This window comes from Neophocaena asiaeorientalis, unplaced genomic scaffold (genome assembly GCF_003031525.2).
Source record: "Neophocaena asiaeorientalis asiaeorientalis breed wild unplaced genomic scaffold, Neophocaena_asiaeorientalis_V1.1 scaffold46, whole genome shotgun sequence".
Taxonomy (NCBI): domain Eukaryota; kingdom Metazoa; phylum Chordata; class Mammalia; order Artiodactyla; family Phocoenidae; genus Neophocaena; species Neophocaena asiaeorientalis.
Genome location: NW_020175393.1, coordinates 1135350 through 1149081, shown reverse-complemented (window position 1 = coordinate 1149081; position 13732 = coordinate 1135350). Strand labels below are relative to the sequence as shown.

General features: G+C 46.8%; 1 protein-coding gene across 2 annotated transcripts; it reads left to right on the top strand.

Annotated features, from left to right (window-relative positions):
- The first annotated feature begins 1127 nt into the window (after positions 1-1127).
- LOC112414069 (HLA class II histocompatibility antigen, DM beta chain) lies at positions 1128-6711 on the top strand. 2 transcript variants are annotated; one of them, XM_024766376.1, is made up of 6 exons: positions 1128-1401; positions 2246-2527; positions 3779-4063; positions 5491-5607; positions 5957-5992; positions 6346-6711. In XM_024766376.1, the coding sequence occupies exons 1-6, from the start codon at positions 1347-1349 to the stop codon at positions 6360-6362; spliced, it is 792 nt and encodes a 263-aa protein (XP_024622144.1). In that variant the 5' UTR covers positions 1128-1346; the 3' UTR covers positions 6363-6711. The 2 variants fall into 2 exon arrangements, with proteins under 2 accessions (XP_024622144.1, XP_024622145.1); XM_024766377.1 differs by lacking the exon at positions 5957-5992.
- The last annotated feature ends 7021 nt before the right edge of the window (positions 6712-13732 follow it).

Here is a 13732-nt window from a genome sequence, read left to right as displayed (position 1 = left end):
CCAGTGCAGGGGGCCCGGGTTCGATCCCTGATCAGGGAAATAGATCCTGAATGCCGCAACTAAAAAGATCCCACATGTGGCAACAAAGATCCCATGTGCTGCAACTAAGACCTTGCGCAGCTAAAAAAATAAACAAATATTTTTTAAAAAGAAAGCAAGGTGAGGAGAGGCAGCCATGAAGCCTAGTGGGGAGCACAGAGAAAACAATTTAGGGTTTTACATTTTTAATGGGAAAATCTATCAATCGTATAGTTCACAATGAGAATGAATTGCTATTTAAAATTTGTCTTTTCCTGGGGAAGAAAAGTAGGGATGTTTTATCTCATTTTTCTAGTGGCTTCATAATGTGGGGACCTGCCCCAGGACAGATGGGACCTGTGGGGGAAACACATAGGGGAGTTTTGAGTTTGGGGGAGACAAGTGAGCTTTAGGCATTGGCCCATCACCAGCTAATTATCAAGGGGGTCAAGCGGTATTGCCCTGCGGTCTGCTCTGAGATGGTTCAGAGGGTAGGGGGTTCGGGTTTCTGGCTTAGGAAAGCAGAAAGGAGAAAATGAAGCTCATCTGGGCTAGGACAGATGAAGCAATGGAAGCCCGGGGAGGGATTTTTCAGGGCTGTGGCTCTGATCTCTTAGGAACTGCTTCTCTTCTGCAGTCTTGCTTTGAGGCCAGCTAACTGCACTCTCCCTACATCTCCTTCCTTAGCAGCCCTGCCTCTACCACATGCCCCAGAAGGGCCCCTTGTCCGCCTATTTCCTGGGTGACAGGACAGACCAAGGAATATGTAATCAAGGGATAAATTCCCGAGTAACTTCCCTTAAAGGAGAAAGAGAGGTTACCTAGTCCCCAGTCTTTGAGGAGGACCTTGAGCGGAAACAGTTAAACCAGTGGGCAGTCCAGGCTGCATACATCTTGGGAATATTGGGTTTATTCTCTCCACTGAGCTAGGGAAATCCACCTACAGACTGTTCTTTAGGAGAGTTAAGAGACCAGTTGTTAAAAGCCCAGGGCAGGGTGAGATTTACCTAGTAACTGATGATGCTGAGCGGAGGCGCTCAGCGATTTGTCTCTACACTTGTCCCCGCCTACCTAGCCAATCTGACAGTTCTCAGTTTGGGACACTGAGTTAGATGATCAGGTAAGGAACGGGTATAGTATCTAGGGGCTTGGTAGCTCCAAATCGCTCATTTAGAGAGCATCGAGGGGGCTCCGGCAATAACCATATTCCCACTCAGTGTCTGGAGATCATCTACCCAGGCTGGGACTTCTCGGGCAGGCAAGGACCCAGGGCCCCTGGAAGAGCTGGTCCAGGGGACAGGATTCCCCGTGTCTCCCCCGAGGAGAGCATGACTGCCCTCCTGCCGCTGCTGCTGGGCCTCAGCCTGGGCTGCACCGGAGCAGGTAAGGACCCTCCCTTCCTCTGCTCCCTTTGGGTAGGGTGTTCAGTTTTGTTATTGGATTCGGATACCCCAAACTAGTCTGTCTCCCTATTACATACTCCCATAGCACTTTGTACTGTACCTTTGTGGCAATTTTTTAAATTTATTTTTTTATTGAAGTTTAGTTGATTTACAATGTTGTGTTAATTTCTGCTGTACAGCAAAGTGACTCAGTTATACACATGTATACGTTCTTTTTAAATATTCTTTTCCATTATGGTTTATCCCAGGCTATTGACTATAGTTCCCTGTGCTACACAGTAGGACCTTGTTGTTTTTCTGTGTAGCAATTTTAACGTCATTAAGCTGTATAATTATTCGTGTAATAGACATTTCCTGTTGGAAGGTAGGCAAAGACGATATCTGCCCTGTTGAATGCTGCATCCCCAGCTCCTAGCACGGTGCCTAGCACACAGCGAGTGCTTCAGAAATACATGTGGCACGAATATTTAATAATGTGTCCAGCACAGAACAAGGCTGACTCTTTCCTTTGACCCCTTTTCTCACTCGATCACTGGCCTTACTGAAGGTCTTATCCTGGGTAAATTGTTGTGTTTAAACACGCAAATAATTTTGGGCTACTTGTGTCCCCATGCTTAGTCTCACATAAAGAGGAAACGGGATCTAGAAACTTCTCTGCTAGGACCATCTATGCCCTTAATCGGGACTCTCAGAGACTCTGGTCCATGAGCTTGGTCAGCAGATGCTGCCTCAGTCGGGAAACCTGTGCCCCACTCACCAGGTGTAACTGAGGCTTGGGCTCCTGCAGAGGACTCTGACCTATCCCCCTTCTCTGGCTCCTGCAGGAGGCTTTGTGGCCCACGTGGAAAGCACCTGTCTGCTGGATGACAATGGGACTCCAAAAGGGTTCACATATTGTATCTCCTTCAACAAGGATTTGCTGACCTGCTGGGATCCCCTGCAGGCCAGTATGGTCCCTTGTGAATTTGGGGTACTGAACGGCTTGGCCAAATACCTCTCAGATTACCTCAACCATAAGGAAAACCTGATCCAACGCTTATCCAACGGGTTGCAGGACTGTGCCACACACACCCAGCCCTTCTGGAGATCTCTGACCCACAGGACACGTAAGGCGAGAAGGGAGCAGAGGGATGGTTAGGAAGCACAGTTAGGAGAGGGGGGGCCAAGAAGGGTCCCTCACCGGCAAGGGGTTTGAGCTGTGGGCAGGAAAGAAGCAGAAAATCGGAGGACCTGGGATGTAAAAAGAGGGAGGGTTGACCCTTACGAGGACACAAGGTGGTTGACAGGGGTAGGGCAGGAATGAAAAAGGGGAGGTGATGTTTGAGCCAGTGAGGAGCTATCGTGGGGAGAGTAAGCTAGTTTTCCTTCAATTTAGAGCATCTCAGGAGGCAGATCCAAGTTCAACCAGGGGTTGAACTGTCAGAATTACCAGAATGGCTTTTCCCAAAATGCTCACGCCACTGTAGCCCAGGTTCTGGTGTCCCGGGTCTGAGACAGGCCCAGGCATGGGAATATTTGGAAAACCTCCCAGGGAATTCTGATGCAAACTCTCTCACCCTTAATCACTTGCATTGAGAAAGACTTGAGATTTTTAAAAGAAAACTTGAAGCTCTCTATCGTACAGAGTACTGTGTCTTAAGATGTGATTTCTCAGAATCGCCTGGGGAGGGTGCTTGTTAAAAACACAAGCCCTTGAGAACCACTACAGATCTGTTGGATGAAAATATCCAGGGATGCAGGCTTGGGAATCTGCAACTTCACACAATATCTTGGATTTTTATTGAATATTTTGTTTGAAAAACACCCAAGCAAGCGGAAGGGTCACCTAGTAAAGTAAACTATTAAAAGATGGCAACATGAATGATCTCATGAATTAGATTCCCTTGTCCAAATTTAGGAGAGTTAGTCCTGAGTTAGTCTTGTTTCCTTAAACTATTCAAGGAAAACAAAAAGGCTTTCTTTATCAAGTCAATGTGTTCAATGAGATTTGAGGACAAGGGTGTTTTCCTACTTTTGCAAACCCCCCACTATAACTCTGGATGACAATTCACTTATGCACTTGAAATTAATACAATGACTTCTGAAACAGCCTGCAGTTCAGCCCTGGCTTCTACTTATTGTAAACAAATATAATTTTGGAGGAAAAAGGAAGGAGCAGTGATGAAATGAGAGCCAAGAAAGAGTGAAGCAGGAGTACATTCTAACTCCTCATTTTCAAAGGGATGTGTATGGGAATGAGGTGGCGGTTGGGAAGGTTGGTGGGCAAAATCCAGGAAGAATTCAAGTAGGAAGAAACTAGGTTGGAGGAAAAGCCAGAATGTTGCCCTCCTTCGTGACTCTTTTTTCCTCCTCTGCAGGACCGCCATCTGTGCAAGTAGTTAAAACCACTCCTTTTAACACGAGGGAGACTGTGATGCTGGCCTGCTACGTGTGGGGCTTCTATCCAGCTGATGTGACCATCATGTGGAGGAAGAACGGGCAGCTGGTCCTCCCTCACGGCAGCGCCCATAAGACCGTCCAGCCCAACGGAGACTGGACATACCAGACCGTCTCCCATTTGGCCATAACCCCCTCTTTTGGGGACACCTACACCTGTGTGGTAGAGCACATTAGCACTCTTGAACCCATCCTTCAGGACTGGAGTAAGTGTGGGGCAGGTGGGAGGAATTAGCGTTAAAGCAGAGAGCTACTGTCATTCCCTAGCGGTCAAGTTAGGACTCCGCGCTTCCCCTGCGGGGGACATGGGTTCCATCCCTGGTTGGGAAACTGAGATGCTACATGCTGTGCAGCATGGCCAAAAAAAAAAAAAAAAAAGAGAGAGAGAGCTACTTCAGGTGGGTGGTTGTAAAAAGAACACCAATATTTTGGCAGAGGGAATGGGATGTAGAGGGGTCCTCCACGGTACAGGGGAGAGAGGGAGATGCTCAGAAAGAGTGAGTCTGGAGGAACTTACGGAGGCTTCACGACCAGAGATGGGGCCAGGGGATACAGACACGGAAAGAGTTAGTTATTGTTGGACTTCCCTGGCGGTCCAGTGGTTAAGACTCCGAGCTTGCAGTGCAGGAGTCACGGGGTTCGATCCCTGGTCGGGGAAGATCCTGCATGCATGACAAGAGTTACTGTTGCTGTTGCTATGGTGCTGTGGTTGGTGTTATGTGCTTGTCTGATGGTGGGAGGGGAGCCTGACTGTCCTGAAAAGAGGATGTCGGTTTGGTAACCATATTTTCAGAAGCCCAAATTGTGATGCAATATTCTAGGATTCTCGGATTTCCGCTATTCTGTTATCAGGTCAGGAATGGGAGTTGGAGAAATAAAGAAGGTCACGGAAGAAAGGGGACTCTCTCGGTCTGGGGGCCGTACTGAATTGGGGCTGCTGTATCAGGGAGGAAGAAGCCAGGGCTGGCAGACACTTTGGTGTACACGCTTGGAAGCTACTGCATAAAGCCAGTCACCATTGTTTGAACCCCGGGATTGGAAGTAGTTAAAGGAAAGGAATCCGGGTGGGGGACAGGATTCAGACTAGGGCCAGCTCCAGGAAGTGAGGGCTGTGGAGGGGGGTGGAGACAGGTTCCGGAAGGACCCAAATCTGGAAGTGGGCAGGTAGGAGACACATAAGTACTTGGATAACTCATGGAATGAAACCTTGGGAAGTTAGGAAAGGCGGAAAGACAATTTCATAGGAAAATGCTCAGATAGAGTGGTCAAGGGAGCAAGTATTGTCACCACAGGCAAATGGAGAGAGGGAGGGGGAACGCTGTATTCCTCAGCAAGGGTGCCATTGGGGTGAAGGAAGAATACAGGATGCCTTGAGAGACCCCACCATCTTAGAGAGGATCTGGAAGCGGGGGTACTAACTCAGGGAGAGTGGCTCCCCAGGGAACCACAGGAGTAGAGACTCACAGGATGGGGGTTTTGAGGAAAGGCCACTTCCTTGGGCCTGGATTGGTGTGAGCTAGACCCTTGGGGTCCGGATATAGCACCTTTGAACCTGAGCTGGAGGTCGCAGTAAATCAAATTGCTCTGGGAATGAGCAAGAGAAATTGATTCTAGTAAGTTTCTACTTCCGCAGCTCCTGGGCTGTTGCCAGTGCAGACAGTGAAGGTTTTCACGTGTGCTGTGACTCTGGGCCTGGGCCTCGTCATCTTCTCTCTTGGTTTGATCAGCTGGCGGAGAGCTGCCTACTCCGGTGAGTGACCCTCCTGAACTCTCAATCCCAACCTCTGCTCACTTTAAAAAATTAAAAAAAGGAAAATTTATTTGGCTTTGTTGGGTCTTAGTTCCGGCATGGGGGATCTTTAGTTGCAGCATGCGGACTCTTAGTCGCAGCATGCAGTCTCTAGTTCCCTGGCCAGGGATCGAACCCGGGCCCCCTGCATTGGGAGCACAGAGTCTTAACCACTGGACCACCAGGCAAGTCCCTCTGTTCACTTTCTCTTTGTGACTGGTTCTCCCATGGCTACCCCATTGGCTGTGAATAATACCAGAGACTTTTATCCACCAAGACTGTCCTCCACTCAAATATTTTCTTCTCCTAGGCTACGTTTTCCTCCCAGGGTCCAATTATCCAGAAGGTAACGTGTCTGTTGGTCTGTCTGCCTGCTGGTCCTTTGGAGCGGGTGAAAGTTAGAGGGAGTCACCGTTGGGTTCAGCTAATGGTGCTATTTGGAGCAGGGGTGAGCTTCCACCAGGCTCGGGCTGACAATGTGATTGAAGCTGCCGTTGCTGGGATCAGGAACAGAAGGGGGGAGCACCTACCCCCTTCTCTTCTACCCAACGGAGTGTCTGAAGGTGGCTCCTTAGTGTTTGGTGATCTAGAATTTTCCATATCACTGTATTAAAGGCTCTGGCATGGATGGTTATAGGGACAAACGATGGGGTCAAGTTGGTTTGGAGCTTTATTACCTTGTTTTCATTTCTTCTGCAGGTCAGCACATTTCCTAGAGGCAGAATCCTACAAGTTCTTCTCCACGTGAGGAGATTCAAACTCTTAAGGATGCTCTTGTGCTCCTCCAGCCCATCCAAGCTTCCACATTTTCTTGGATCCTATGGTTTCTCTATTTGATTCTATGAATTTCCCAGTCCCTGCTATGGAAACCTTACAACTTGGGGAACTCATTCCTGGGAATATTCTGTAACCAAGGTGTTGTCCATAGGTAGAGCCCAAGGCTACGTATCTGGGCTGAATATAATCTGGGGAGAAACGTCAAAGGCCCTCTTGGGGGCCCCCTGTGCCACAGAGGCATGTGTCGCTGGTGATCGGCTCTGAGGAATAAACTCTGGTGGAAATACAGTTTTTTCCATGCTTTTTCTTGAGGCCCTGAGGAGGGACTGTAGGCAGTTAGGGGCTGGGCTTGATTCACTCTCCTACTGCAGTCGAGGAGTCAGTGTTTCCTCCCATTTTCCCATCTAGACATGACAGAAATGGGGACAGTTTCCTGATGGATAATTCATAAGAAGGTAATAAACTGTGGGGGGATGGAGTCACAGAGTCAGGGATAGGAGGGGGTTAACAGTTTTCTGACCTCATAAGGGATCTTAATGAGGATTAAATGAGTTCATACTTGTAAACGGCTGAGAACATTACCTGGCACACAGCCAGCCCACACTCGTGGCATATCAGTCACAACTTTCTGGGCCAGGTGCTCTACTAGGTGCTTTACATGCATTGTTTCATCTGATCCTCATCACAACTCTGACACAGACCCTCAGATAGTCAGTATTCAAGGGGCAGAGCTCAATTTCTGATCTGAGTTCTGGGCAGTTATTTCTTCCATAACCTACGTGGGAAAGGGACCGTAACTCGAGTGCTTATCACGACCTAGGCACTGGGCTAAGTGATTTATGTTGTATCTCATTCATTCTCCACAATCACCTGGTAAGGAAGGATGGTCTCCCTCTGAGTCACAGATGAAAGTGAGGTTCAGAGAGGGTAAATAACTTGTCCAAGGTTGAACAGCAAATTCTCTGTAGGATGTCTGTCTACCTGAGTTGGAAGTAACTAGGCTGCTGTATTCTGAGGACCCTCATACTGTCGAGCACACCGCTCTTCAGAGCCCCCCTTACATTCCCTTCCGCCCCAAACCCAAGGGGGATCCTCCGTTGGGGGCTGGATTTCACACAGCGGAAGAGAGGTGCTCTTCGTTCCCAGTAAAGGGCGACACCTGCTGGACACAGGTGGCATTGTCTTTGGAATGAGAGTTAGCTACTAGACTAGGCAACCGAAAGGAACCAGAAATGAAAGTAAGTATTGGAGGAGTTTAGCCTAACAGAGAATTGTGGAGGGAGAACAAGGGGTTAGGGATGCATGTGTGTGGGTGTCTATGTAGGAACACATAAGAGCAGAATCTGATGAGCTGGGGGAAGGGGTCAGAAGACAGACGGTGTGTGGAATCTTCCTGCATTGTTTTCTTTGGGTGGGTGGGAGGGTGGTCACAGGGGCTGGGACCCTTCCTCCCTGCACAGTTTCTGTGCTGATGGGGGCCTGGAGAAGTGTGGGGATAGCACTGTGCATACAGACTTGATAACCAAGCTGGTGCTCAGGTATAAAAAAGGAACAAAATAATACCATTTGCAGCAACATGGATGGACCTAGAGATGATCATACTAAGTGAAGGAAGTCAGGAAGAGAAAGACAAATACCATAAGATATAGCTTATATATGGAATCTAAAATATGACACAGGGACTTCCCTGGTAGTGCAGTGGTTAAGAATCCGCCTGCCAATGCAGGGGACACGGGTTCGAGCCCTGGTCCGGGAAGATCCCACATGCCACGGGGCAACTAAGCTCGTGCGCCACAACTACTGAGCCTGCGCTCTAGAGCACGCGTCCTGCAACTACTGAAGCCCGTGCGCCTAGAGCCCGTGCTCCGCAACAAGAGAAGCCACCGCAATGAGAAGCCTACGCACCACAATGAAGAGTAGCCCCCGCTCGCCGCAACTAGAGAAAGCCTGTGCACAGCAACGAAGACCCAATGCAGCCAAAAATAAATAAATAAAATTATTAAAAATAAAATAAAATATGACACAAATGAACTTATCTATGAAACAGAACGAGACCCATGGACACAGAGAACAGATTTGTGGTTGCCAAGGGGGAGGGATGGGCTGGGAGTTTCGGATTAGCAGATGCAAGCTATTATATATAGAATGGATAAACAATAAGGTCCTACTGTAGAGCACAGGGAACTCTATTCAGTATCCTGTGATAAACCATAATGGAAAACAATACGAAAAACAATGTGTATATATTTGTATAACTGAATCAGTTTGCTGTACAGCAGAAAGTTATACAACACTGTAAATCAACTATACTTCAATTAAAAAAAAAACAACAACAAAGTAGGTGCTCAGGGTTTGTCCAATCAGTGAATTGATTTCCACCATATACATAGGTTCCCCAGATGGATCCTTGTGATCAGGGCATCTCTTCTGGAAGGAGTTTCATGAAGAAGTCAATGGTAGGGGAAAATGCTCACGAGTTCAAAATAGCTATTCTCTGAGCTGGGCCATATAACGTAGGAAGCAGTGGAGTGCCATGCGCTGTGATCCGTATAGGTAAGCTCAGAAACTAATCTCTACAAATTTTATCAGTTTTATGTTTCATTGAAAAAAAGTTTTTATACAACATTTAATTAATTAGCTTGTATATCATGTAAATAATCTATCACCTCTACCCCACTACCTGCTTTCTTTAAGAACTTGCTGTTTGAAGTCTTGCCATATTGTTTTTTCATTTTTCCATTCGCTGTTCTTGTTTTTGTTTGTTTGACAAAGCTAATTCCTTCTGATATTCTAGTCTAGTCTGGGTGGGGCTTTGGGTCTTGTCTATGCCTGGCCATTTGTGAAGGAGACGCTGTACTTCCCAAGGCTCTGGGTGTGGTCTCAGCAGTGAAAATCAAAGTAGCAGGACGCCAGGGGAAGGAGGGAGAGAGTCAGCTAATTAGAGAGCTTCCAGTCCCTCTCTGGAGACGCCGTGCAAACTTTTCTCTGCCCTAATCGCGTAGGTGTTTGGTTTATAGGGAAGGCTGTCCCCTTCCAGATGGGGAGTGGGAAAAAAGTGTCACATAGATCTCCACAGGCGAGTGAGTGGTGCCTGGAAGGAAGGCAGAAGAGGGATAACGATGCGCCACCTCCTGACTGTTTGAGGAGAGTAAAGGTGTGTGCGCGTGCGCGTGCGTGAAAGAGAGGCAGAGAGAGAGAGGGAGAGAGTTGGGCTTCTGTGTTATATCTAATCAAAGTGGCACAACGATTGGTTCTCTCCCTTCAATGTCTTTTTTTCGTTTTTTTTTTTGCGGTACGCGGGCCTCTCACTCTTGTGGCCTCTCCCGTTGCGGAGCACGGGCTCCGGACGCGCAGGCTCAGTGGCCATGGCTTACTGGCCCAGCCGCTCCGCGGCATGTGGGATCCTCCCGGACCGGGGCACGAACCCGTGTCCCCTGCATCGGCAGGCAGACTCCCAACCACTGCGCCACCAGGGAAGCCCTTCTCTTCAAAGTCTTGTTTTAAAAACTGAACTTGAAGCTGGAATTGACTTAATATGTCATCTAGGCCAACTCTCCACCCGTAAAGGACACACGTTTGTGACCATGAGGGCAGGCACTTCAACACTTGGGCCAGATACCAATACTTTAGCCAAATGTGTTGACCCCAAGTTTGAGGTTCTTCTTTGGACCATTGAAGACGATGGTAATAAAACCAAATGCACCCCACCAGAAACTAACACGACATTGTAAATCAAGTATACGCCAATAAAAATTTAAAATAAAATAAAATAAAAGGAAAAAATAAAAAAGGAACACCAAGGATTTCCAGCAACCATTGGAAACTAGGAGAGAGGCATGAAGCAGATTCTCTTTTAGAGCCTCCAGAAGGAACCAATCCTCTCAACACCTTGATTTCAGACTTCTGGCCTCCTTAACTGTGAGAGAATACATTTCTGTTGTTCTATTTTATTTTTATTTATTTATTTTTAATTTTTGGCCATGCCACACAGCATGTGGCATCTTAGTTTCCCAATCAGGGATAGAACCTGTGCCCCTTGCAGTGGAAGCGAGGAGTCCTAACCACTGGACCGCCAGGGAATTCCCTCTGTTGTTTAAGAAAAAAAAACCCAAACATACTAAATGCATCCTGGGAGGGTGTCTCCTTGGTGTTTTCCTGAAGGAACGCGTGTTCCTGTGTTCCAGGTTCTTTGCTTCCTTATTCAGCACACATTCATGTGAAAGGAACAGACAGGGATTGGTATTTAACCTCACTGTTTATTTAGGGAAATTATTTTTAGATCATCTTCTCAAGTAATTCTGTTTCCAAAGTAAAACCGGGTGAATCAGATGACAGATGAGTGTGAAGTCAAACCCCACCCCCACCTTGGTCGTGGATGGAGTACCTGTCATTCCCAAGAGTCCTCAAACTGCCCTGGAGCAGGACTTGGGGGATTCCTCCTTGGTGCTTCCTGCCACCCCTTGGCCAGACCAGTCTGCAGGGACTGCAGAGAGTGGAAAGGCCCCAAACTCAAAGAGGCTGCTCCCAGACAGGGGCTCACTGGCTCTCCCAACACTGCCTCTCTTTTCCATTGCATATGGGGCTCCCATGAGCCCCCTGGTCAGACTGGACTGGGGTAGGGAATGAAGAAATAAGTGACTTTCATTGTATCAAGGCCTCAATGGAAAACGAATGGCACTTACACCAGGATAGTTCAAGGAGACTCTATTTACAAGGAAGTGGGTGGAGGACAGTACAGTGACCTGGAGCTAGCAGCAGCTGAGCTGTCACTACCCCCCGGGGATGGGAGGGGTTATCAGAACCCAGAGCAGGGCAAATCCTGTAGAGTCCCTGCCTTGCCAGTAGCAATGCCCTACCCTTCAGTCCAAGGGACACAGCCAGCCTAAGCTGACCTTGCAGGGAAGGAGCCAAGGGAATAAAAACCCTGACCTCACTCTCCTCTTCCCTCTGCTCTCTGGGCAAGGCTAAAAGCAAGAGAAAGCCAGGGAGCAGGGAGCCTGTGATGTCATATAGGTTAGCGCCCCGGGGCAGTGGAGAAGTGCAGAGAGTGGAACCGAAAGGCAGAGGGAGGACAGTCAGCCCATTTACAATATGAAGGAAAGAAGCCAAGGTTGGGGGGTGGGTTGGGGGGGAGAGAGATGCAAAACTTGGGGTTTTTTTGGGCCTTGGACAAGACCTCAGTTGCAAGAGAAGACCAAGTTTGTACTTTCCTGCTGGGGGACCTGGGAGAACACTCTCCCTCTCCACCCCTCCCTGCCCCAAGTTTCTGTAACTCTTTCTGAATCTTTCTTTTTTCCCCCTACAAGGTTTACAGTAAGTTTATAGAGTTCTCAAAATGAAAGTCGAATTTTGATTGAGGTTATACTGAATATATAGAGCAACGTGGGGATAATTGATTTCTTTTTACGAGCAAGTCATCCCATGCAAAAGCAGAGGGTATGTCCTTATTTATTCAAATGACTTATTTGCTCTTCATTATGTCCCCACTCCCACCACACCGCGAAGCTTGCAGGATCTTAGTTCCCTGACCAGGCATTGAACCTGGGCCATGGCAGTGAAAGCCTGGATTACTAACCATTAGGCCACCAGGGAACTTATGCTTTTTAAAATTCACTTTTTCACAGTAATCTGGGTATGATCGGTTAACTCTTGGACACTTTAGAGCTTTTGTTGCGATTGTGATTGGTATCTTATTGTAATTTTATTTTCAATTCAGTTATTTCTGGTACAGAGAAATGTAACCAATTTTTAAAAATTGTGGTAAAAAACATAAAATTGACCATTTTAACCATTTTTAAGTATACATTTTAGTGTTAAGCATGTTCACTTGTTGCATATTTGTTCAACAAATTGCTAAAATTTCTTCATCTTGCAAAACTGAAACTTTGTACATATTAAACAACAATTCCCCATGTCCCTCTCTCCCCAGCCCCTGGTAACCACTGTGCTTCTTTGTGTTTTACTGAATTTGACTGCTCTAGATACCTCATATAAGTATAATCATACAGTATTTGTGTTTTTGTGACTGGCTTATTTCACTTAGCATAAAGTTCTTAAAGTTCATCCATGTTGTCACATGATAGGATTTCCTTCCTTTTTGAAAGCTGAATAATTTCCCATTGTATGTGTATACAACATACTGTTTATCCTTTCATCCACTGATGGACATTTGTGTTGCTTCCACCTCTTGACTATTGTATAGTGCTGCTATGAACACGGGTGTGCAAATATCTGTTCAAGTCCCTGCTTTTTTTGTTGTTCTTTTAATTGTAGCCATCCTAATGGTGATATTTCATTGTGGTTTTGATTTGCACTTCTCTGATGAGTAGTAAGGTTGAACATCTTTTTGCAGGCTTGTGGGCCATTTGTATTTCATCTTTAGAGACGTGTCTGTTCAAGTCCTTTGCCCATTTTTCAATTGTTTTTTGTGTGGTTTTACTTGTTGTTGTTGAGTTGTAGTAATTTAAAAAATAGATTCTGGATATTGCTGAGGCCATGAATGGGGCTGAGCTCCATGAGTCTCGGCCTGGCCCTAACGTGGCTCTGGCTGCTCAGCTGAGCTCCTTTTATTTTCTGATACCTGGACATCCCTGCCCTGTTCGGCCCCACAGCTCCTAGCTAGTCAGTTTCTGTTCCTTGGTGGGACCTCTGACTGTTTGAATAAACCAGACACCCCACATGTGTCACATAAGTTAAGAAAAAAAGATTCTGGATATTAACCCCTTATCAGATATATGATTTGCAAATATTACTTTAAAAAATATATCAATTCGAATTTTGTTAATTTTATTTATTTAAAAAATTTTTGGCCACACAGCGTGGCATGTGGGATCCTAGTTCCCCAACCTGGGATCGAACCTACGTCCCCTGCATTTGAAGCATGGAGTCTTAACCACTGGACCACCAGGGAAGTCTTTGCCTATGTTACTTTCAACCTACCTGTATTGTTATACTGGCATACATCAGAGATATTGTGGGTTTGGTTCTAGACCACTGCAATAAAGTGAGTCCATAAGTTTTTTGGTTCCCAGCACATGTAAATTTATATTTATACAGTGCTGTAGTCTATTAAGTGTGCAATAACATTATGTCTAACAGAACAATGTACATACCTTAGTTTAAAAATAATGCTGGGCTTCCCTGGTGGCGCAGTGGTTGAGAGTCCGCCTGCCGATGCAGGGGACACGGGTTCGTGCCCCGGTCCAGGAAGATCCCACATGCATGGCCGCTGAGCCTGCACGTCTGGAGCCTGTGCTCCGCAAGGGGAGAGGCCACAACAGTGAGAGACCTGCGTACCGTAAAAAAAAAA